The sequence below is a fragment of the Ranitomeya variabilis genome, chromosome 1, assembly GCF_051348905.1.
Source record: "Ranitomeya variabilis isolate aRanVar5 chromosome 1, aRanVar5.hap1, whole genome shotgun sequence".
Lineage (NCBI taxonomy): Eukaryota > Metazoa > Chordata > Amphibia > Anura > Dendrobatidae > Ranitomeya > Ranitomeya variabilis.
The window spans coordinates 18,100,754-18,128,674 of NC_135232.1; the positions used below are offsets into that span (position 1 = coordinate 18,100,754).

Genomic DNA, 27,921 nt, shown 5'->3' on the forward strand with positions numbered 1-27,921 from the left:
CCCTGATCAGAGACACATGTTCATCTGTGGCCAGGATCCAGATCATCATACTTGGTCTTATACTCAAGGCTTCACTCACAACTCCCACAACCTGAAGAAAGTACCGAGGTCACAGCCCCCGCGGATCCTCAGGGGCCCACAGAAAGGAAGGACCCTGATACATCTCACACTTTCAGACTCTTCAAGGGAAGGTCTGAGCACAAGGCAAGAGCTATGGTGGAGAAAACTAGAGGGATGGGAGGAGGGGAAGAGAAGACAGGAAGGGAGAAAAGAGAGGAGAAATTAATAGGAGAAGAGAAAAAGAGGAGAAAAGGAGAGGAGAAAAGAGAGGAGAAAAGGAGAGGATATGAGAAAAAGAAGAGAGGAGAAAAAGAGGAGAAAAGATGAAGAAAGAAAAAGGAGAAAAGAAGAAGAGGATAGAAGAAGAGGAAAGAAGAGAGAAGAAGAGGTGAGGAGAAAAAAGAGGAGAGAAAAAGAGGAGAAAAGAAGAGGAGAGGAGAAAATGAAGAGGAAATGAGAAGAGGACAGGAGAAAAAAAGGCGAAAAGAAGAAGAGGAAAGAAGAAGAGGAGAGAAGAAGAGGTGAGGAGAAAAAAGAGGAGAAAAGAAGAGGAGAGAAAAAGAGGAGAGGAGAAAAAAAAGAGGAGAAAAAGAGAGGAAATGAGAAAAAGAAGAGGAGAGGAGAAGAGGACAGGAGAAAAGAAGAGGAGAAAAGAAGAGGAAAGAAGAAGAGGAGAGGAGAAAAAGGAAAGTAAAAGATGAGAAGAGAAAAGAAGAGGAGAGAAAAAGAGGAGAGGAGAAAAAAGAGAAAAGGAGAGGAAATGAGAAAAAGAAGAGAGGAGAAGAGGACAGGAGAAAAGAAGAGGAGAAAGGAAGAGGAAAGAAGAAGAGGAAAGAAGAGAAAAGAAGGGAAGAAGAGGAGAGGAGAAAAAGGAAAGTAAAAGATGAGAGGAGAAAAGAAGAGGAGAGGAGAGAAAAAGAGGAGAGGAGAAAAAAGAGAAAAGGAGAGGAAATGAGAAAAAGAAGAGGAGAGGAGGACAGGAGAAAAGAAGAGGAGAAAAGAAGAGGAGAAAAGAAGAGGAAAGAAGAAGAGAAAAGAAGAGGAGAGAATAAGAGGGGAGGAGAAAAAAGAGGAGAGGAGAAAAAAGAGGAGAGGAGAAAATAAAGAGAAGAGTAGATAGGAGAAAAAGAAAAAAGAGGAGAGGAGAAAAAGAAAGGCGGAAAGAAGAACAGAGGATAAAAAGAAGAGAGGAGAAAAAGAGGAGAGGAGGAAATGAAGAGCAGAGGAGAAAAAAAGAGGAGAAAGAGAGGATATGAAAAAAAGAAGAGGAGAGGAGAAAAAGAGAAAAAAAGAAGAGGAGAGAAGAAGAGGAGAAAAGAAGAGGAAAGAAGAAGAGGATGAAAGAAGAATAGGAGAAAAGAAGAGGCGTAAAAAGAGGAGAGAAAAAGAGAAAAAGAAGAGAAAAAGGGGAGAAAAGGAGGAGTAAAGAAAAGGAGAGAAGAAAAGACAGGAGAAAAGGAGAGGATATGAGAAAAAGAAGAGGAGAAGAGAAGAGGACAGGAGAAAAGAAGAGGAAAAAAGAGAAAAGAAGAGCAGAGAAGAAGAGGAGAAAAAAGAGGAGAGAAAGAGAGAAGAAAAGAAGAGGAGAGAAAAAGAGGAGAGGAGAAAAAACAACAAGAAGAATAATAAGCATAATAACAGACGCGGATTCTTTACTGTAAGAGCAGTGAGACTATGGAACTCTCTGCCGTATGATGTTGTAATGAGTGATTCATTAATTAAATTTAAGAGGGGACTGGATACCTTTCTGGAAAAGTATAATATTACAGGGTATAAACACTAGATTCCTTGATAAGGCGTTGATCCAGGGAACTAGTCTGATTGCCGTATGTGGAGTCGGGAAGGAATTTTTTTCCCCATGGTGGAGCTTACTCTTACCACATGGGTTTTTTTTGCCTTCCCCTGGATCAACATGTTAGGGCATGTTAGGTTAGGCTATGGGTTGAACTAGATGGACTTACAGTCTTCCTTCAACCTTAATAACTATGTAACTATGTAACTATGTAAGAAGAGGAGAAAAGGAAAGGAGAAAAAGAGGAGAGGAGAAAAAGAAAGGCGTAAAGAAGAGGAGAAAAAGAGGAGAAAAGAAGAGGAAAGAAAGAGAAAAGAAGAAGAGAAGAAAAGAGGAGAAAAGAAGAAGAGGAGAAAAGAAGAAGAGGAGAAAAAAGAGGAGAGAGGAAGAGGAGAAAGAAGAGGAGAGAAAAAGAGAGAAAAAGAGAAGGAAGAGGAGAAAAAGAGAAGAAAAAGGAGAGAAAAGAGAGGAGAAAATAGAGGAGAAAAGGAGGATTAAACAAGAGGAGAGAAGAAAAGAGGCGACAAAAGGAAAGTATAAAGAAAATGAGAGAACAGAAGAGCAGCATAGAGAAGAGAATGAGACAACAGGAAAGAATATGAGAAAAGAAGAGAAGAAAAGATGGGAGAAAAGACAAGGAGAGAAAAGGAGAAGAGAGAAGATGCGAGATAGGGCTGTGAGAGACAAAAATTGAGGGACATGAGAAGAGATAAAGAAAAGAGGAGAAAAGAAAAGAGAAAGAAGGAAAAATAGCAGATGAGAGGAGATGAGAGCAAAGAAAGGGGAGAAAACTAGTTATGAAACTAGAGAAAAGAAAGGACGAGAAGGGAAGAGGGGAAAGAAAAGCATAGGAGAATATAAAAGATGAAAAGACAAACAGGAGAGAAGAAGCTGGAAAAAGAGAAGAAAAGACGGGCAGAGAGGGAAAATGAGAGAAAAGGAGATGTGAAGAGAAAAAATTAGATAAGAAAATGGAGAGAAGAGAGAGAAGGGACAACAAATAAGAGAAGAAAATTAAAGGAGAGAAAAGCAGTTGATAGAAGAGAAAACAGCAAAGAAAAGGGACAAGAAGAATAGAAGAAAGAATAACAGAAAAGAAGGAAGGAGAAGATAGAAACGCAAATGAGAAGAACAGCAGAGAAGGGAAGAGGAGAGAGATGAGCAGAAGTGAGGAGAGGAGAGACAGCAGGGAGGCTGTGGAAGCAGTAGATCCCTCCTCAGCACGCATACCATAAGTAGGCTACAAAGGTCCAGGGCTCAACAGCAATAAAGACGTTGTCCAAGTCAGAAGGTCATCCCCTATCCACATCATCGGACGGCCATCACTGGGTGTACACTATAACGGGAAGTGGTGATAATCCGGCCACCACTGGGCTCCTCGGAATATCTCGTGTAACCTCCTATGTCATAAACCACACAATAAGATGGACCTCCAGGACCGGTCTACACAACACTAGGCTCATCCCAGGAGGAGAACCGGATCGTATGTCCTCGGTCCAGTCCACGACATCGCTCTAGACATGTCTGTGTCAGCAGAGCTGAAGATGAACCATCTCTAGACTCCGTGTCTCACCTGTTTTCTGGGCTTCCGTTGTGATGTACTTGGGCTCCTCTGTCCACGGCGTAGCGTGAGCGGCCACACTCCAGTCACTCCAGGTGCCGATCTCATAGTCTTTAGCTGCCACTTGGATTATGTACTCCTTACCAGCGTACGCGTCAGTGATGGTGTGCGACGTCCCGTCTGATAGCTCCACCTGTGCAACCAGAAAACACTAAAGAGTCAGCAACACAACCGCAACTGGAGAAAAAGAAGCGGCACCAGGACATCACACATTTCAGGCATTTTCATTTCTTTTCACTAATTTTTAAATTTTTTTATGTCAGTATCTACAATAAAAGGAAACTCCTATATACAGAAAACACAGGATCCACCAAACAGAATAGGCTCAACTCCTCAGACACAGACGATGCACACAACACTACCACACACAGAGCAGTATTACCGTAGTTATATTCTTATATATAGGGGCAGTATTATAGTAGTTATATTCTTATATATAGGGGCAGTATTATAGTAGTTATATTCCTGTACATAGGGGCAGTATTATAGTAGTTATATTCTTGTATATAGGGAGCAGTATTATAGTAGTTATATTCTTGTACATAAGGGCAGTATTATAGTAGTTATATTCTTGTATATAGGAGCAGTATTATAGTAGTTATATTCCTGTACATAGGTGTTAGTATTATAGTAGTTATATTCTTGTACATAGGAGCAGTATTATAGTAGTTATATTCTTGTACATAAGGAGCAGTATTATAGTAGTTATATTCTTGTATATAGGAGCAGTATTATAGTAGTTATATTCTTGTACATAGAGGGCAGTATTATAGTAGTTATATTCTTGTACATAGGAGCAGTATTATAGTAGTTATATTCTTGTACATAGGGGCAGTGATGGTGATGGTCATGGACTTCAGGTCATCATTTTACAACGCCTCACACAGGAGGAGACCAGCGATGGTGACAGCCATGGCCACCAGACTCCAAGCCGTCATTGCTGCAAAGCCTCACACAGGAGGAGACCAGCGATGGTGACGGCCATGGCCATGAGACTTCAAGACGTCAATATACAAAGCCTCACACAGGAGGAGACCAGTGATTATGACAGCCATGGCCACCAGACTTCAAGCCGTCAATATACAAAGCCTCATATAGGAAGAGACCAGCGATGGTGACGGCCATGGCCACCAGAGTCTAGGCTGTCATTATACAAAGACTCACACAGGAGGAGACCAGCAATGGTGACAGCCATGGCCACGAGACTTCAAGCTGTCAATATGCAAAGTCTCACACAGGAGGAGACCAGTGATTGTGACAGCCATGGCCACCAGAGTTTAGGCCGTCATTATACAAAACCTCACACAGGAGGAGACCAGGGTGGATAAAAATCAATGTTTTTTTAAAAAAATCAAAAAAATCGGATTTTTTTTATTTAAATCGGATTTTTTTTATTTAAATCGGATTTTTTTCAATAAACTGCTTTTTGAGGAAAATATTTTACCATCCAAAGGTTCTTCCATCATGAGATAAAGCTGAGTTGTTGAACTCAGTAGAATAAAGGCTGTATATGTGTAACATTCACAATGCCATGCTCTTCCAGAGGTTTCTGTAGGATGCTGACTATCCAACAAGTTTGGGCATGTCAACTGAATGGAAAAAGAAACTAAACCAAAAGTGAAACCAAGCTAGAAGTGTGGAATTAAAGGGGCAGTATGAACAAAATGTGGAGGCTATTAATAGTTTATACAATTAAGACATGCTGCTTTTAAACACCTACCTATTGCCATATAGTAAAACAAAAAAGATTTTTACTTACTTTGGGGTCCCCCCCTCACCCTGGCGTTAGATCGTTGCCCCTAGTTTCGTCCGTGTAACTATGGGCGCACATGCGCACTGCTCTCACTTCTCATTTTAATCGTGATTTATATTAAAAAAAACCTTTTGATTTAAATCAGTGATTTAAATCATGATTTAAATCATGATTTAAATCGATCCGATTTAAATAGAAAAAAATCTTTTGATTTAAATCGTGATTTAAATCATGATTTAAATCGGCGTGATTTAAATCAATCCACCCTGGAGGAGACCAGCGATGGTGATGGCCATGGCCATGAGACTTCAAGCCGATGGTGATGACCGTGGAGGAGCAGTATTATAGTAGTTATATTCTTGTACATAGGGGGCAGTATTATAGTAGCTATATTCTTATATATAGGGGCAGTATTATAGTAGTTATATTCTTGTACATAGGAGCAGTATTATAGTAGTTATATTCTTATATATAGGGGAAGTATTATAGTAGTTATATTCTTGTACATAGGGGCAGTATTATAGTAGTTATATTCTTATATATAGGGGAAGTATTATAGTAGTTATATTCTTATATATAGGGGCAGTATTATAGTAGTTATATTCTTATATATAGGGGAAGTATTATAGTAGTTATATTCTTGTACATAGGGGCAGTATTATAGTAGTTATATTCTTGTACATAGGAGCAGTATTATAGTAGTTATATTCTTGTATATAGGGGGCAGTATTATAGTAGTTATATTCTTATATATAGGGGCAGTATTATAGTAGTTATATTCTTGTACATAGGAGCAGTATTATAGTAGTTATATTCTTGTACATAGGGGCAGTATTATAGTAGTTATATTCTTATATATAGGGGAAGTATTATAGTAGTTATATTATTGTACATAGGGGCAGTATTATAGTAGTTATATTCTTGTACATAGGAGCAGTATTATAGTAGTTATATTTTTGTACATAGGAGCAGTATTATAGTAGTTATATTCTTGTACATAGGGGGCAGTATTATAGTAGTTATATTCTTATATATAGGGGAAGTATTATAGTAGTTATATTCTTATATATAGGGGCAGTATTATAGTAGTTATATTCTTGTACATAGGAGCAGTATTATAGTAGTTATATTCTTGTACATAGGGGGCAGTATTATAGTAGTTATATTCTTATATATAGGGGCAGTATTATAGTAGTTATATTCTTATATATAGGGGCAGTATTATAGTAGTTATATTCTTATATATAGGGGCAGTATTATAGTAGTTATATTCTTGTACATAGGGGCAGTATTATAGTAGTTATATTCTTGTACATAGGAGCAGTATTATAGTAGTTATATTCTTGTACACAGGGGCAGTATTATAGTAGTTACCGTATTTTTCGGACTACAAGACGCACTTTTTCCCCCCCAAAAAAGGGGGGAAAATGGGGGGTGCGTCTAATAGTCGAAATGCAGGCTTACCCGTGGTGGCAGAGGTGCGGCGGCAGAGGTGCGGCGGCAGACGTGCGGAGATGAGGAGGAGCAGTGAGCGGGGTCCCTTTCCCCGGTGAGGTGATGCAGCAGCCCGGTAAGGAGCAGAGCCGGGTGAATCCTGTTGTCATCGGTGGTGGCGGCCGTCTTCCGGGGGCCGCGCGTGCGCAGATGAAGCGCTCTGCTTCCCGGGGCTTCAGGAAAATGGCCACGGGATGCCGCGCGTGCGCAGATGGGGATCGCGGCGGCCATTTTTCTGAAGTTCTTAGCTTCAGGAAAATGGCCGCGCAATCTCCATCTGCGCACGCGCGGCCTCCCGCGGCCATTTTCCTGAAACCCCGGGAAGCAGAGCGCTTCATCTGCGCTCGCGCAGCCCCCGGAAGATGGCCGCCACCACCGATAACAACAGCATTCACCCGGCTCTGCTCCTTACCGGGCTGCTGCATCACCTCACCGGGGAAAGGGACCCTCTCACACCATACCTGTCACTGCGCCTCCTGATCCCAGCACCTCCTGATCCCAGCACCTCCTGATCCCTGCACCTCCTGATCCCTGCACCTCCTGATCGCAGCACCTCCTGATCGCAGCACCTCCTGATCGCAGCACCTCCTGATCGCAGCACCTCCTGATCCCTGCACCTCCTGATCCCTGCACCTCCTGATCCCTGCACCTCAAGATCCCAGCACCTCCTCATCCCAGCACCTCCTCATCCCAACACCTCTGCCGGTAACCAGTGCTGCAACCCTCCCATGGACACCAGGCCGTGGCGTCGCCCACCTAAGCAGGAAGGGACCCTGCTCAGGTGCACGCCGTACCGCATCACCCCACCTCTGCCGACACCATGCCTCCTGTGACCCTGCTCTGCCACCGCCAGCCTTCAGGTAAGATACTGTAAATTCGGACAAAAAGACGGACCCCCATCTTATAATAAATCTTTTTTCTGCAATTTTCACCCCAAATTTGGGGTGCGCCTTATGGTCCGGTGCGTCTTATAGTCCGCGAAATACGGTATATTCTCGTACATAAGGGCAGTATTATAGTAGTTATATTCTTGTACATAAGAGCAGTATTATAGTAGTTATATTCTTGTACATAGGAGCAGTATTATAGTAGTTATATTCTTGTACATAGGAGCAGTATTATAGTAGTTATATTCTTGTACATAGGGGCAGTATTATAGTAGTTATATTCTTGTACATAGGGGCAGTATTATAGTAGTTATATTCCTGTACATAGGGGCAGTATTATAGTAGTTATATTCTTGTACATAGGGGCAGTATTATAGTAGTTATATTCTTGTACACAGGAGCAGTATTATAGTAGTTATATTCCTGTACATAGGGGCAGTATTATAGTAGTTATATTCTTGTACATAGGAGCAGTATTATAGTAGTTATATTCTTGTATATAGGGGCAGTATTATAGTAGTTATATTCTTGTACATAGGGGCAGTATTATAGTAGTTATATTCCTGTACATAGGGGCAGTATTATAGTAGTTATATTCTTGTACATAGGGGCAGTATTATAGTAGTTATATTCTTGTACACAGGAGCAGTATTATAGTAGTTATATTCCTGTACATAGGGGCAGTATTATAGTAGTTATATTCTTGTGCATAGGGGCAGTATTATAGTAGTTATATTCTTGTACATAGGAGCAGTATTATAGTAGTTATATATTCTTGTACATAGGAGCAGTATTATAGTAGTTATATTCTTGTACATAGGATCAGTATTATAGTAGTTATATTCCTGTACATAGGGGCAGTATTATAGTAGTTATATTCCTGTACATAGGGGCAGTATTTTAGTAGTTATATTCTTGTACACAGGGGCAGTATTATAGTAGTTATATTCTTGTACACAGGAGCAGTATTATAGTAGTTATATTCCTGTACATAGGGGCAGTATTACAGTAGTTATATTCTTGTACATAGGAGCAGTATTATAGTAGTTATATTCTTGTACATAGGATCAGTATTATAGTAGTTATATTCCTGTACATAGGGGCAGTATTATAGTAGTTATATTCTTGTACATAGGGGGCAGTATTATAGTAGATATATTCTTGTACATAGGGGGCAGCATTATAGTAGTTATATTCTTGTACATAGGAGCAGTATTATAGTAGTTATATTCTTGTACACAGGGGCAGTATTATAATAGTTATATTCTTGTACATAGGGGGCAGCATTATAGTAGTTATATTCTTGTACTTAGGAGCAGTATTATAGTAGTTATATTCTTGTACATAGGTGCAGTATTATAGTAGTTATATTCTTGTACACAGGAGCAGTATTATAGTAGTTATATTCTTGTACTTAGGAGCAGTATTATAGTAGTTATATTCTTGTACATAGGTGCAGTATTATAGTAGTTATATTCTTGTACATAGGAGCAGTATTATAGTAGTTATATTCTTGTACATAGGGGCAGTATTATAGTAGTTATATTCCTGTACATAGGGGCAGTATTACAGTAGTTATATTTTTGTACACAGGGGCAGTATTATAGTAGTTATATTCTTGCATATAGGGGGCAGTATTATAGTAGTTATATTCTTGTACATAGGGGGCAGCATTATAGTAGTTATATTCTTGTACATAGGAGCAGTATTATAGTAGTTATATTCTTGTACATAGGTGCAGTGTCATGATTCCCCAATGGCATGGGAACATCAGAGACACAAAAATAACAGACTAGCTCTCGGGTGATGGAAACTCAAGCTGACCGTGACCTAAATCTACCACACAACTAACAGTAGCCAGGGAGCATTCCTACGGCTGCCTAGATGCCATGCGCCAGCCGGAGAACTAACTACGCCTGGAAGAGGAAGGAACAGACCTGGCTTACCTCTAGAGAAATTCCCCAAAGATGATAGTAGCCCCCACGTATATTAACGGTGAGTTCAGAGGAAAAGACATACACAGTATGAAGGTAGATTTAGCAAAGCGAGGTCCACTTACTAGATAGAGGAAGGATACAAAAGAGGACTTCACGGTCAGCTGAAAAACCCTTTCAAAAAACCCATCCTGAAATTACTTTAAGACTCCTGTGTCAACTCATCACACAGGAGTGGCAATTTCAGTCCACAAGAGCTTCCAGTAACAGGAAATGACAAAACTGTAAACTGGACAAGAAAAACAAAACAATAAGGACAAGAGTCCACTTAGCTAATCAGCAGACTAGTAGCAGGAACATGCAACTGAATGAGTCAGGTTACAATGATGACCGGCAAGGAAGTGACTGGAGAGCAAGGCTAAATAGGGAACTCCCAAAACTGATGGAAGCAGGTGAGCTGAGGCAGAAAAGCACACACAAGTCTCCAGTACCACCAGCCACCACCAGGGGAGCCAAAAAGCGGATCACAACAGTGCAGTATTATAGTAGTTGTATTCTTGTACATAGGAGGCAGTATTATAGTAGTTATATTCTTGTACATAGGAGCAGTATTATAGTAGTTATATTCTTGTATATAGGAGCCGTATTATAATAGTTATATTCTTGTACATAGAGCCAGTATTGTAGTAGTTATATTCTTGTACATAGGAGCAGTATTATAGTAGTTATATTCTTGAACATAGGAGCAGTAGTATAGTAGTTATATTCTTGTACATGGGGCAGTATTTTAGTAGTTATATACTTATATAGGGGCAGTATTATAGTAGTTATATTCTTATATAGGGGCAGTATTATAGTAGTTATATTCTTATATAGGGGCAGTATTATGGTAGTTATATTCTTGTACATAGGAGCAGTATTATAGTAGTTATATTCTTGTACATAGAGGCAGTATTATAGTAGTTATATTCTTGTACATAGGGGCAGTATTCTAGTCGTTATATTCCTGTACATAGGAGCAGTATTATAGTAGTTATATTCTTGTACATAGAGGGCAGTATTATAGTAGTTATATTCTTGTACATAGGAGCAGTATTATAGTAGTTATATTCTTGTACATAGGATCAGTATTATAGTAGTTATATTCTAGTACACAGGAGCAGTATTATAGTAGTTATATTCTTGTACATAGGAGCAGTATTATAGTAGTTATATTCTTGTACATAGGGGGCAGTATTATAGTAGTTATATTCTTGTACATAGGAGCAGTATTATAGTAGTTATATTCTTGTACATAAGGGCAGTATTATAGTAGTTATATTCTTGTACATAGGGGCAGTATTATAGTAGTTATATTCTTGTACATAGGAGCAGTATTATAGTAGTTATAGTAGTTATATTCTTGTACATAGGGGCAGTATTATAGTAGTTATATTCTTGTACATAGGGGCAGTATTATAGTAGCTATATTCTTGTACATGGGGCAGTATTATAGTAGTTATATTCTTGTACATAGGAGCAGTATTATAGTAGTTATATTCTTGTACATGGGGCAGTATTATAGCAGTTATATTCTTGTACATAGGAGCAGTATTATAGTAGTTATATTCTTGTACATAGGAGCAGTATTATAGTAGATATATTCTTGTACATAGGGGCAGTATTATAGTAGTTATATTCTTGTACATAGGAGCAGTATTATAGTAGTTATATTCTTGTACATAGAGGCAGTATTATAGTAGTTATATTCTTGTACATAGGGGCAGTATTCTAGTCGTTATATTCTTGTACATAGGAGCAGTATTATAGTAGTTATATTTTTGTACATAGAGGGCAGTATTATAGTAGTTATATTCTTGTACATAGGAGCAGTATTATAGTAGTTATATTCTTGTACATAGGGGCAGTATTATAGTAGTTATATTCTTGTACATAGGGAGCAGTATTATAGTAGTTATATTCTTGTACATAGAGGCAGTATTATAGTAGTTATATTCTTGTACATAGGAGCAGTATTATAGTAGTTATATTCTTGTACATAGGGGCAGTATTATAGTAGTTATATTCTTGTATATAGGAGCAGTATTATAGTAGTTATATTCTTGTACATAGGGACAGTATTATAGTAGTTATATTCTTGTACATAGGGGCAGTATTATAGTAGTTATATTCTTGTACATAGGAGCAGTATTATAGTAGTTTTATAGTATGTGTGTACACTCACCGGCCACTTTATTAGGTACACCATGCTAGTAACGGGTTGGACCCCCTTTTGCCTTCAGAACTGCCTCAATTCTTCGTGGCATAGATTCAACAAGGTGCTGGAAGCATTCCTCAGAGATTTTGGTCCATATTGACATGATGGCATCACACAGTTGCCGCAGATTTGTCGGCTGCACATCCCAAAGATGCTCCATACAAGGCAGGATGGATCCATGCTTTCATGTTGTTTACGCCAAATTCTGACCCTACCATCCGAATGTCGCAGCAGAAATCGAGACTCATCAGACCAAGCAACGTTTTTCCAATCTTCTACTGTCCAATTTCGATGAGCTTGTACAAATTGTAGCCTCAGTTTCCTGTTCTTAGCTGAAAGGAGTGGTACCCGGTGTGGTCTTCTGCTGCTGTAGCCCATCTGCCTCAAAGTTCGACGCACTGTGCGTTCAGAGATGCTCTTAGGCCTACCTTGGTTGTAACGGGTGGCGATTTTAGTCACTGTTGCCTTTCTATCAGCTCGAACCAGTCTGCCCATTCTCCTCTGACCTCTGGCATCAACAAGGCATTTCCGCCCACAGAACTGCCGCTCACTGGATTTTTTTTCTTTTTCGGACCATTCTCTGTAAACCCTAGAGATGGTTGTGCGTGAAAATCCCAGTAGATCAGCAGTTTCTGAAATACTCAGACCAGCCCTTCTGGCACCAACAACCATGCCACGTTCAAAGGCACTCAAATCACCTTTCTTCCCCATACTGATGCTCGGTTTGAACTGCAGGAGATTGTCTTGACCATGTCTACATGCCTAAATGCACTGAGTTGCCGCCATGTGATTGGCTGATTAGAAATTAAGTGTTAACAAGAAGTTGGACAGGTGTACCTAATAAAGTGGCCAGTGAGTGTATATAATAGCAATAGAGATATGACATTTTTAACAAAATGTTAACTACTTCTCTTGTTATACACAAGACAGATATTGAGAACCTCATTCATCGGTTGATACTTGTGGCAGACATTGATTTATGATCTTGTATTCTTGGCTTTGTTGTTCTGGGGTTGGGGGAGTTTTGTCCTTACATGATCAGACGTTTTTAGTAGCCTGGGATGAGGAATGGGGTGACAGAGCTGGCAGAGTGGCTGACGCAGAGCTGATGGAGCGCAGTGATACCCGGCCCAGGTGACCTATACACAGTGTACAAGGTGCTTGTCTGGGGGTCTCGTACTTTGCTCGGCTACAATATGTGACTACAGTGACCAACAGCATCATTGTGCAGAATATCAGGTCTAAAGGCGGCTGTGTCCTCGCCCAGATCTACCCTTGTTTCTGAGTGTGGGACACTGTAAAGTACTGCCAGCCAGTGACCAGAATGCGAAACACTGAGCACAATAGATGGGGGCACTATACACTGAGCACTATAGATGGGGGCACTATACACTGAGCACTATACATGGGGGCACTATACACTGAGCACTATAGATGGGGGCACTATACACTGAGCACTATACATGGGGGCACTATACACTGAGCACTATAGATGGGGGCACTATACACTGAGCACTATAGATGGGGCACTATACACTGAGCACTATAGATGGGGGCACTATACACTGAGCACTATAGATGGGGGCACTATACACTGAGCACTATAGATGGGGGCACTATACACTGAGCACTATAGATGGGGCACTATACACTGAGCACTATAGATGGGGGCACTATACACTGAGCACTATAGATGGGGGCACTATACACTGAGCACTATAGATGGGGCACTATACACTGAGCACTATAGATGGGGGCACTATACACTGAGCACTATAGATGGGGGCACTATACACTGAGCACTATAGATGAGGGCACTATGCACTGAGCACTATAGATGGGGCACTATACACTGAGCACTATAGATGGGGGCACTATACACTGAGCACTATAGATGGGGCACTATACACTGAGCACTATAGATGGGGGCACTATACACTGAGCACTATAGATGGGGCACTATACACTGAGCACTATAGATGGGGCACTATGTACTGAGCACTATAGATGGGGCACTATACACTGAGCACTATAGATGGGGCACTATACACTGAGCACTATAGATGGGGGCACTATACACTGAGCACTATAGATGGGGGCACTATACACTGAGCACTATAGATGGGGGCACTATACACTGAGCACTATAGATGGGGCACTATACACTGAGCACTATACATGGGGGCACTATACACTGAGCACTATAGATGGGGCACTATACACTAAGCACTATAGATGGGGACACTATACACTAAGCACTATAGATGGGGGCACTATACACTGAGCACTATAGATGGGGGCACTATACACTGAGCACTATAGATGGGGCACTATACACTGAGCACTACAGATGGGAGCACTATACACTGAGCACTACAGATGGGGCACTATACACTGAGCACTATAGATGGGGCACTATACACTGAGCACTATAGATGGGGGCACTATACACTGAGCACTATAGATGGGGGCACTATACACTGAGCACTATAGATGGGAGAACTACACACTGAGCACTATAGATGGGGCACTATACACTGAGCACTATAGATGGGGCACTATACACTGAGCACTATAGATGGGGCACTATACACTGAGCACTATAGATGGGAGCACTATACACTGAGCACTGTAGATGGGGGCACTATACACTGAGCACTATAGATGGGGCACTATAGATGGGGGCACTAAACACTGAGCACTATAGATGGGGGCACTATACACTGAGCACTATAGATGGGGCACTATACACTGAGCACTATAGATGGGGGCACTATACACTGAGCACTATAGATGGGGGCACTAAACACTGAGCACTATAGATGGGGGCACTATACACTGAGCACTATAGATGGGGCACTATACACTGAGCACTATAGATGGGGGCACTATACACTGAGCACTATAGATGGGGCACTATACACTGAGCACTATAGATGGGGCACTATACACTGAGCACTATAGATGGGGCACTACACACAGAGCACTATAGATGGGGCACTATGTACTGAGCACTATAGATGGGGCACTATACACTGAGCACTATAGATGGGGCACTATACACTGAGCACTATAGATGGGGGCACTATACACTGAGCACTATAGATGGGGGCACTATACACTGAGCACTATAGATGGGGCACTGTACACTGAGCACTATAGATGGGGCACTATACACTGAGCACTACAGATGGGGCACTATACACTGAGCACTATAGATGGGGCACTATACACTGAGCACTATAGATGGGGGCACTATACACTGAGCACTATAGATTGGGCACTATACACTGAGCACTATAGATGGGGGCACTATACAATGAGCACTGTAGATGGGGGCACTATACACTGAGCACTATAGATGGGGGCACTATACACTGAGCACTATAGATGGGGGCACTATACACTGAGCACTATAGATGGGGGCACTATACCCTGTGCACTATAGATGGGGCACTATACACTGAGCACTATAGATGGGGGCACTATACACTGAGCACTATAGATGGGGGCACTATACACTGAGCACTATAGATGGGAGCACTATACACTGAGCACTATAGATGGGGGCACTATACACTGAGCACTATAGATGGGAGCACTATACACTGAGCACTACAGATGGGGCACTATACACTGAGCACTATAGATGGGGCACTATACACTGAGCACTATAGATTGGGCACTATACACTGAGCACTATAGATGGGGGCACTATACAATGAGCACTGTAGATGGGGGCACTATACACTGAGCACTATAGATGGGGGCACTATACACTGAGCACTATAGATGGGGGCACTATACACTGAGCACTATAGATGGGGGCACTATACCCTGTGCACTATAGATGGGGCACTATACACTGAGCACTATAGATGGGGGCACTATAGATGGGGCACTATAGATGGGGGCACTAAACACTGAGCACTATAGATGGGGGCACTATACACTGAGCACTATAGATGGGGCACTATACACTGAGCACTATAGATGGGGGCACTATACACTGAGCACTATAGATGGGGGCACTAAACACTGAGCACTATAGATGGGGGCACTATACACTGAGCACTATAGATGGGGCACTATACACTGAGCACTATAGATGGGGGCACTATACACTGAGCACTATAGATGGGGTACTATACACTGAGCACTATAGATGGGGGCACTATACACTGAGCACTATAGATGGGGCACTATACACTGAGCACTATAGATGGGGGCACTATAGATGGGGCACTATAGATGGGGGCACTAAACACTGAGCACTATAGATGGGGGCACTATACACTGAGCACTATAGATGGGGGCACTATACACTGAGCACTATAGATGGGGCACTATACACTGAGCACTATAGATGGGGCACTATACACTGAGCACTATAGATGGGGCACTACACACAGAGCACTATAGATGGGGCACTATGTACTGAGCACTATAGATGGGGCACTATACACTGAGCACTATAGATGGGGCACTATACACTGAGCACTATAGATGGGGGCACTATACACTGAGCACTATAGATGGGGGCACTATACACTGAGCACTATAGATGGGGCACTATACACTGAGCACTATAGATGGGGGCACTATACACTGAGCACTATAGATGGGGCACTGTACACTGAGCACTATAGATGGGGCACTATACACTGAGCACTATAGATGGGGGCACTATACACTGAGCACTATAGATGGGGCACTATACACTGAGCACTATAGATGGGGGCACTATACACTGAGCACTATAGATGGGGCACTATACACTGAGCACTATAGATGGGGGCACTATAGATGGGGCACTATAGATGGGGGCACTAAACACTGAGCACTATAGATGGGGGCACTATACACTGAGCACTATATATGGGGCACTATACACTGAGCACTATAGATGGGGGCACTATACACTGAGCACTATAGATGGGGGCACTATAGATGGGGCACTATAGATGGGGCACTAAACACTGAGCACTATAGATGGGGGCACTATACACTGAGCACTATAGATGGGGCACTATACACTGAGCACTATAGATGGGGGCACTATACACTGAGCACTACAGATGGGGCACTATACACTGAGCACTATAGATGGGGGCACTATACACTGAGCACTATAGATTGGGCACTATACACTGAGCACTATAGATGGGGGCACTATACACTGAGCACTATAGATGGGGGCACTATACAATGAGCACTGTAGATGGGGGCACTATACACTGAGCACTATAGATGGGGGCACTATACACTGAGCACTATAGATGGGGCACTATACACTGAGCACTATAGATGGGGCACTATACACTGAGCACTATAGATGGGGGCACTATACACTGAGCACTATAGATGGGGGCACTATACACTGAGCACTATAGATGGGGGCACTATACACTGAGTACTATAGATGGGGGCACTATACACTGAGCACTATAGATGGGGGCACTATACACTGAGCACTATAGATGGGGCACTATACACTGAGCACTATAGATGGGAGCACTATACTCTGAGCACTATAGATGGGGCACTATACACTGAGCACTATAGATGGGAGCACTATACACTGAGCACTATAGATGGGGGCACTATACACTGAGCACTATAGATGGGGCACTATAGATGGGGCACTATAGATGGGGCACTATACACTGAGCACTATAGATGGGGCACTATACACTGAGCACTATAGATGGGGGCACTATACACTGAGCACTATAGATGGGGGCACTATACACTGAGCACTATAGATGGGGCACTATACACTGAGCACTATAGATGGGGGCACTATACACTGAGCACTATAGATGGGGGCACTATACACTGAGCACTATAGATGGGGGCACTATACACTGAGCACTATAGATGGGGCACTATACACTGAGCACTATAGATGGGGCACTATACACTGAGCACTATAGATGGGGCACTATACAGTGAGCACTATAGATGGGGGCACTATACACTGAGCACTATAGATGGGGGCACTATACACTGAGCACTATAGATGGGGGCACTATACACTGAGCACTATAGATGGGGGCACTATACACTGAGCACTATAGATGGGGGCACTATACACTGAGCACTATAGAGGGGGCACTATACACTGAGCACTATAGATGGGGGCACTATACACTGAGCACTATAGATGGGGGCACTATACACTGAGCACTATAGATGGGGCACTATACACTGAGCACTATACATGGGGGCACTATACACTGAGCACTATAGATGGGGGCACTATACACTGAGCACTATAGATGGGGGCACTATACACTGAGCACTATAGATGGGGGCACTATACACTGAGCACTATAGATGGGGCACTATACACTGAGCACTATACATGGGGGCACTATACACTGAGCACTATAGATGGGAGCACTATACACTGAGCACTATAGATGGGGGCACTATACACTGAGCACTATAGATGGGGGCACTATACACTGAGCACTATAGATGGGGCACTATACACTGAGCACTATAGATGGGGCACTATACACTGAGCACTATAGATGGGAGCACTATACACTGAGCACTATAGATGGGGGCACTATACACTGAGCACTATAGATGGGGGCACTATACACTGAGCACTATAGATGGGGGCACTATACACTGAGCACTATAGATGGGGGCACTATACACTGAGCACTATAGATGGGGGCACTATACACTGAGCACTATAGATGGGGGCACTATACACTGAGCACTATAGATGGGGGCACTATACACTGAGCACTATAGATGGGGCACTATACACTGAGCACTATAGATGGGGCACTATACACTGAGCACTATAGATGGGGCACTATACACTGAGCACTATAGATGGGGCACTATACACTGAGCACTATAGATGGGGCACTATACACTGAGCACTACAGATGGGAGCACTATACACTGAGCACTATAGATGGGGCACTATACACTGAGCACTATAGATGGGGTACTATACACTGAGCACTACAGATGGGGGCACTATACACTGAGCACTATAGATGGGGCACTATACACTGAGCACTATAGATGGGGCACTGTACACTGAGCACTATAGATGGGGCACTATACACTGAGCACTATAGATGGGGTCACTATACACTGAGCACTATAGATGGGGGCACTATACACTGAGCACTATAGATGGGGCACTATAGATGGGGGCACTAAACACTGAGCACTATAGATGGGGCACTATACACTGAGCACTATAGATGGGGGCACTATACACTGAGCACTATAGATGGGGCCACTATACACTGAGCACTACAGATGGGGCACTATACACTGAGCACTATAGATGGGGGCACTATACACTGAGCACTATAGATGGGGGCACTATACACTGAGCACTATAGATGGGGCACTATACACTGAGCACTATAGATGGGGCACTGTACACCGAGCACTATAGATGGGGCACTATACACTGAGCACTATAGATGGGGGCACTATACACTGAGCACTATAGATGGGGGCACTATACACTGAGCACTATAGATGGGGGCACTATACACTGAGCACTATAGATGGGGGCACTATACACTGAGCACTATAGATGGGGCACTATACACTGAGCACTATAGATGGGGGCACTATACACTGAGCACTATAGATGGGGCCACTATACACTGAGCACTACAGATGGGAGCACTATACACTGAGCACTATAGATGGGGGCACTATACACTGAGCACTATAGATGGGGGCACTATACACTGAGCACTACAGATGGGGCACTATACACTGAGCACTATAGATGGGGGCACTATACACTGAGCACTATAGATGGGGCCACTATACACTGAGCACTACAGATGGGAGCACTATACACTGAGCACTATAGATGGGGCACTATACACTGAGCACTATAGATGGGGCACTATACACTGAGCACTATAGATGGGGCACTATAGATGGGGGCACTAAACACTGAGCACTACAGATGGGAGCACTATACACTGAGCACTATAGATGGGGCACTATACACTGAGCACTATAGATGGGGGCACTATACACTGAGCACTATAGATGGGGGCACTATACACTGAGCACTATAGATGGGGGCACTATACACTGAGCACTACAGATGGTGCACTATACACTGAGCACTATAGATGGGGGCACTATAGATGGGGCACTATACACTGAGCACTATAGATGGGGCACTATACACTGAGCACTATAGATGGAGCACTATAGATGGGGGCACTATACACTGAGCACTATAGATGGGGCACTATACACTGAGCACTATAGATGGAGCACTATAGATGGGGGCACTATACACTGAGCACTATAGATGGGGCACTATACACTGAGCACTATAGATGGAGCACTATAGATGGGGGCACTATACACTGAGCACTATAGATGGGGGCACTGAACGCTTAGTCGAAAAATTCTTATCACTTTTATTTTATAACTGCAACGCTGGCGTGGTGTTCTGCCGAACCTCTCCTCCAGATGGCGCTGTCTGCCCACTGATCATGGTGTTTGATTACTGCAGCCATTTACTAATCAGTAACACTGTCCATATATATTTCCCTAGGATAATCAGCAGAGCGGGGAGCACAGCCCCGTCCGCCCTCTCTTTACTGACAGGGAGAAGCGCAGACGTCTGCACGGCACCGCGTTCGTAGATGCACAATTACATTAATTGTATTTGCTGTCGGAGCCGCGATGCGATGAGCTGATTAGATTGCGGCCGCTCATGTCGGCTGTTATGGATTTATAAACGTAATTAGAGGACGGCGAGAGGAAGATTGTGTGATCAGCCAATATTACCAGCCACCTGACGGCACAGTGAGCGACCGCCACCTGACGGCACACGAGCGACCGCCACCTGACGGCACACGAGCGACCGCCACCTGATGGCACACGAGCGACCGCCACCTGACGGCACACGAGCGACCGCCACCTGATGGCACACGAGCGACCGCCACCTGATGGCACACGAGCGACCGCCACCTGACGGCACACGAGCGACCGCCACCTGATGGCACACGAGCGACCGCCACCTGATGGCACACGAGCGACCGCCACCCGACGGCACAGTGAGCGACCGCCATCCAACGGCACAGGGAGCGACCGCCACCTGACGGCACAGCGAGCGTCCCTGCCACCTGATGACACAGGGAGCGACCGCCACCTGATGGCACAGCGATCAACCGCCACCAGACGGCACAGGGAGCGACTGCCACCGGATGGCACAGCGAGCGACCGCCACCCAATGGCACAGGGAGCGTCCGCCACCTGACGGCACAGCGAGCGACCGCCATCCGATGGCACAGGGAGCGACCGCCACCCGACGGCACAGCGAGCGACCGCCACCTGACGGCACAGGGAGCGACCGCCACCCGACCTCACAGGGAGCGACCGCCACCTGATGGCACAACGAGCGACCTCCACCTGACGGCACAGCGAGCGACTGCCACCTGACGGCACAGTGAGCGACTGCCACCTGACGGCACAGTGAGCGACTGCCACCTGACGGCACAGTGAGCGACCGCCACCTGATGGCACAACGAGCGACCGCCACCTGACGGCACACGAGCGACCGCCACCTGACGGCACAGCGAGCGTCCCCGCCACCTGACGGCACAGGGAGCGACCGCCACCTGATGTCACAGCGAGCAACCGCCACCCAATGGCACAGGGAGCGACCGCCACCCGACGGCACAGCGAGCGACCGACACCCGATGGCACAGCGAGCGACCGCCACCCGACGGCACAGCGAGCGACCGCCACCTGACGGCACAGGGAGCGACCGCCACCCGACCTCACAGTGAGCGACCGCCACCTGATGGCACAACGAGCGACCTCCACCTGACGGCACAGCGAGCAACCGCCACCCAATGGCACAGGGAGCGACCGCCACCCGACGGCACAGCGAGCGACCGACACCCGATGGCACAGGGAGTGACCGCCACCCGACGGCACAGCGAGCGACCGCCACCTGACGGCACAGGGAGCGACCGCCACCCGACCTCACAGTGAGCGACCGCCACCTGATGGCACAACGAGCGACCTCCACCTGACGGCACAGCGAGCAACCGCCACCTGACGGCACTGGGAGCGACCGCCACCTGACGGCACAGCGAGCGACCACCATCTGATGGCACAGCGAGGGACCGCCACCTGACGGCACAGCGAGCGACCGCCACCTGACGGCACAGCGAGCGACCGCCACCTGACGGCACAGCGAGCGACCGCCACCTGACGGCACAGCGAGCGACTGCCACCTGACGGCACAGCAAGCGACCGCCACCCGACCTCACAGTGAGCGACAGCCACCTGATGGCACAACGAGCGACCGCCACCTGACGGCACAGCGAGCGACCGCCACTTGACGGCCCTCCATTAGAGCACGCCAGCACTGCATCAAGATGGAGCAGAAATAAGATTTACCTCCTGCAATCACATCCCTGACACCTTGTCTTTTTCAATCCGTGGAGGCATTTTGTCTGAAAGATGAATAAATCCCCCATCACAGTGTTACACACAAGGGCGCAGGTATGGGGCGAAGCTATGGGGGTGCAGCTATTGGGCACAGATATGGGGGTGCAGCTACCGGGGCGCAGCTATTGGGTGAAGATAAAGGAGCACAGCAATGGAGCTATGGGCGCAGCTATAGGGGTACAGCTAAGAGGGCGCAGCTGTAGGGGCACAGCTATGGGGGGCAGATATAGGACTCAGTTACAGGGGTGCAGGTATAGGGGTGCATGGGATTTGCACAGGCTGCAGAAGCTGGGTGCTTTCTGAGTATTTCTGCCTTGTACATTTCAGATACATCGGAGGCGAATCCATCGATGTAAGGAGGTAGACGACATCGTCTTCACCACATAGAGCCCAGCATTCTTCAGAATGATGTACGCTCAATGGAGAAGTCACCAATGTCCAGAGGAGAAGAATAGAGAAAAATAGAATAGTGAAGCGATGGAAGGAGATGATCAAAAACATGGAGAACACAGAATATCTGGGACTCTCCTGGTCACAAAGCTCAAGGACTCGGAGGTTATTTGTGACTGTTACCACTAGGAGGGAATCGTCCGGCCCCATCACCTTCCACCTCGAGGACTCGGACCATGCTCCACAGATGTCCCGCTCTACTAGAGTCTCTGAAGCTTTCCTTCTTTGGGTCCTTGTCATCATGACAAAGATGCCTGGTCCTGCAAGAAGCGCACAGACCTTTGGCTGACACCATCCATGTTGTGCTGAAAACATATTCCAAAACAAATTGTAAGTGATGGATTAGGAGTCATAATCTCAGGATTATAGGACTGATGGGGCCCAGCTGGGAATTCTGTATTCCAACGACCATGACCAAAGAAGCAGCCAAGGAAGGAGCCAAGAGGAGTTACAGATGTGATTACAGATTAGTGATGGCAAAAACAAGACTCTAGCCTGGGAACCCTGGACCACGACATGTTCTCACGTCTGATACAGACAGGATACGACAAGTCTGATACAGAGAAGATACGACACGTCTGATACAGAGAGGATACGACACGTCTGATACAGAGAGGATACGACACGTCTGATACAGGGAAGATACGACACGTCTGATACAGAGAAGATACGACACGTCTGATACAGAGAAGATACGACACGTCTGATACAGAGAGGATACGACACGTCTGATACAGAGAAGATACGACACGTCTGATACAGAGAGGATACGACACGTCTGATACAGAGAAGATACGACACGTCTGATACAGAGAAGATACGACACGTCTGATACAGGGAGGATACGACACGTCTGATACAGAGAGGATACGACACGTCTGATACAGAGAAGATACGACACGTCTGATACAGAGAAGATACGACACGTCTGATACAGGGAGGATACAACACGTCTGATACAGGGAGGATACGACACGTCTGATACAGAGAAGATACGACACGTCTGATACAGGGAGGATACGACACGTCTGATACAGGGAGGATACAACACGTCTGATACAGAGAAGATACGACACGTCTGATACAGGGAGGATACGACACGTCTGATACAGGGAGGATACAACACGTCTGATACAGAGAAGATACGACACGTCTGATACAGAGAGGACACGACACGTCTGATACAGAGAAGATACGACACGTCTGATACAGGAAGGATACGACACGTCTGATACAGGGAGGATACAACACGTCTGATACAGAGAAGATACGACACGTCTGATACAGAGAAGATACGACACGTCTGATACAGAGAGGACACGACACGTCTGATACAGAGAAGATACGACACGTCTGATACAGGAAGGATACGACACGTCTGATACAGAGAAGATACGACACGTCTGATATAGAGAGGATACGACACGTCTGATACAGAGAGGATACGACACGTCTGATACAGAGAAGATACGACACGTCTGATACAGAGAAGATACGACACGTCTGATACAGAGAGGATACGACACGTCTGATACAGGGAGGATACGACACGTCTGATACAGAGAGGATACGACACGTCTGATACAGAGAAGATACGACACGTCTGATACAGGGAGGATACGACACGTCTGATACAGAGAAGATACGACACGTCTGATACAGGGAGGATACGACACGTCTGATACAGAGAGGATACGACACGTCTGATACAGGGAGGATACGACACGTCTGATACAGAGAGGATACGACACGTCTGATACAGGGAGGATACGACACGTCTGATACAGAGAAGATACGACACGTCTGATACAGAGAGGATACGACACGTCTGATACAGAGAAGATACGACACGTCTGATACAGAGAGGATACGACACGTCTGATACAGGGAGGATACGACACGTCTGATACAGAGAAGATACGACACGTCTGATACAGAGAAGATACGACACGTCTGATACAGAGAGGATACGACACACGTCTGATACAGAGAGGATACGACACGTCTGATACAGAGAGGATACAACACGTCTGATACAGAGAGGATACGACACGTCTGATACAGAGAGGATACGACACGTCTGATACAGAGAGGATACGACACGTCTGATACAGAGAAGATACGACACGTCTGATACAGGAAGGATACGACACGTCTGATACAGAGAAGATACGACACGTCTGATATAGAGAGGATACGACACGTCTGATACAGAGAGGATACGACACGTCTGATACAGAGAAGATACGACACGTCTGATACAGAGAAGATACGACACGTCTGATACAGGGAGGATACGACACGTCTGATACCGAGAAGATACGACACGTCTGATACAGAGAGGATACAACACGTCTGATACAGGGAGGATACGACATGTCTGATACAGAGAGGATACAACACGTCTGATACAGGGAGGATACGACACGTCTGATACAGGAAGGATACGACACGTCTGATACAGAGAAGATACGACACGTCTGATACAGAGAAGATACAACACGTCTGATACAGGGAGGATACGACACGTCTGATACAGAGAAGATACGACACGTCTGATACAGGGAGGATACGACACGTCTGATACAGAGAAGATACGACACGTCTGATACAGAGAAGATACGACACGTCTGATACAGGGAGGATACGACACGTCTGATACAGAGAAGATACGACACGTCTGATACAGAGAGGATATGACACGTCTGATACAGAGAGGATACGACACGTCTGATACAGGGAGGATACGACACGTCTGATACAGAGAGGACACGACACGTCTGATACAGAGAAGATACGACACGTCTGATACAGAGAAGATACGACACGTCTGATACAGGGAGGATACGACACGTCTGATACAGAGAAGATACGACACGTCTGATACAGGGAGGATACGACACGTCTGATACAGGGAGGATACGACACGTCTGATACAGAGAAGATACGACACGTCTGATACAGAGAAGATACGACACGTCTGATACAGAGAAGATACGACACGTCTGATACAGGGAGGATACGACACGTCTGATACAGGGAAGATACGACACGTCTGATACAGAGAGGACACGACACGTCTGATACAGAGAAGATACGACACGTCTGATAAAGGGAGGATACGACACGTCTGATACAGAGAGGATACGACATGTCTGATACAGAGAAGATACGACACGTCTGATACAGAGAGGACACGACACGTCTGATACAGAGAAGATACGACACGTCTGATACAGAGAGGACACGACACGTCTGATACAGAGAAGATACGACACGTCTGATACAGAGAGGACACGACACGTCTGATACAGAGAAGATACGACACGTCTGATAAAGGGAGGATACGACACGTCTGATACAGAGAGGATACGACACGTCTGATACAGAGAGGATACGACACGTCTGATACAGAGAGGATACGACACGTCTGATACAGGGAGGATACGACACGTCTGATACAGGGAGGATAGGACACGTCTGATACAGAGAGGACCCGACACATCTGATAAAGGGAGGATACGACACGTCTGATACAGAGAGGATACGACACGTCTGATACAGAGAGGATACGACACGTCTGATACAGGGAGGATACGACACACGTCTGATACAGAGAGGATACGACACGTCTGATACAGAGAAGATACGACACGTCTGATACAGAGAGGATACGACACGTCTGATACAGAGAGGATACGACACATCTGATACAGGGAGGATACGACACGTCTGATACAGAGAGGATACAACACGTCTGATACAGAGAGGATACGACACGTCTGATACAGAGAGGATACGACACGTCTGATACAGGGAGGATAGGACACGTCTGATACAGAGAGGACCCGACACATCTGATAAAGGGAGGATACGACACGTCTGATACAGAGAGGATACGACACGTCTGATACAGAGAGGATACGACACGTCTGATACAGAGAGGACACAACACGTCTGATATAGAGAAGATACAACACGTCTGATACAGAGAAGATACGACACGTCTGATACAGAGAGGATACGACACGTCTGATACAGAGAGGATACGACACGTCTGATACAGAGAGGACACGACACGTCTGATACAGAGAAGATACGACACGTCTGATACAGGAAGGATACGACACGTCTGATACAGAGAGGATACAACACGTCTGATACAGAGAAGATACGACACGTCTGATACAGAGAGGACACGACACGTCTGATACAGAGAGGATACGACACGTCTGATACAGAGAAGATACGACACGTCTGATACAGAGAGGATACGACACGTCTGATACAGAGAGGATACGACACGTCTGATACAGAGAGGATACGACACGTCTGATACAGAGAGGATACGACACGTCTGATACAGAGAAGATACGACACGTCTGATACAGGGAGGATACGACACGTCTGATACAGAGAGGACACGACACGTCTGATACAGAGAAGATACGACACGTCTGATACAGGAAGGATACGACACGTCTGATACAGAGAGGATACAACACGTCTGATACAGAGAAGATACGACACGTCTGATACAGAGAGGATACGACACGTCTGATACAGAGAGGATACGACACGTCTGATACAGAGAGGATACGACACGTCTGATACAGAGAGGATACGACAGGTCTGATACAGAGAGGATACGACACGTCTGATACAGAGAAGATACGACACGTCTGATACAGGAAGGATACAACACGTCTGATATAGAGAAGATACGACACGTCTGATACAGAGAAGATACGACACGTCTGATACAGGGAGGATACGACACACGTCTGATACAGAGAGGATACGACACGTCTGATACAGAGAAGATACGACACGTCTGATACAGAGAGGATACGACACGTCTGATACAGAGAGGATACGACACGTCTGATACAGAGAAGATACGACACGTCTGATACAGAGAGGATACGACACGTCTGATACAGAGAGGATACGACACGTCTAATACAGAGAGGACACGACACGTCTGATACAGAGAAGATACGACACGTCTGATACAGGAAGGATACGACACGTCTGATACAGAGAGGACACGACACGTCTGATACAGAGAGGATACGACACGTCTGATACAGGGAGGATACGACAGGTCTGATACAGAGAGGATACGACACGTCTGATACAGAGAAGATACGACACGTCTGATACAGGAAGGATACAACACGTCTGA

The 27,921-nt window shown here is 45.2% G+C and overlaps 1 protein-coding gene across 5 annotated transcripts in view; it reads right to left on the minus strand.

The window, feature by feature from the left end:
• CNTFR (ciliary neurotrophic factor receptor) overlaps positions 1 to 27,921 on the minus strand; it is a 487,615-nt gene that overhangs the window by 12,690 nt on the left and 447,004 nt on the right. For all 5 annotated transcript variants that reach the window (XM_077281315.1, XM_077281313.1, XM_077281314.1 and 2 more), the window contains one exon: positions 3,426 to 3,606. In XM_077281315.1, the coding sequence (XP_077137430.1) occupies positions 3,426 to 3,606 (181 nt within the window). The remainder of the gene's footprint in view (positions 1 to 3,425; positions 3,607 to 27,921) is intronic.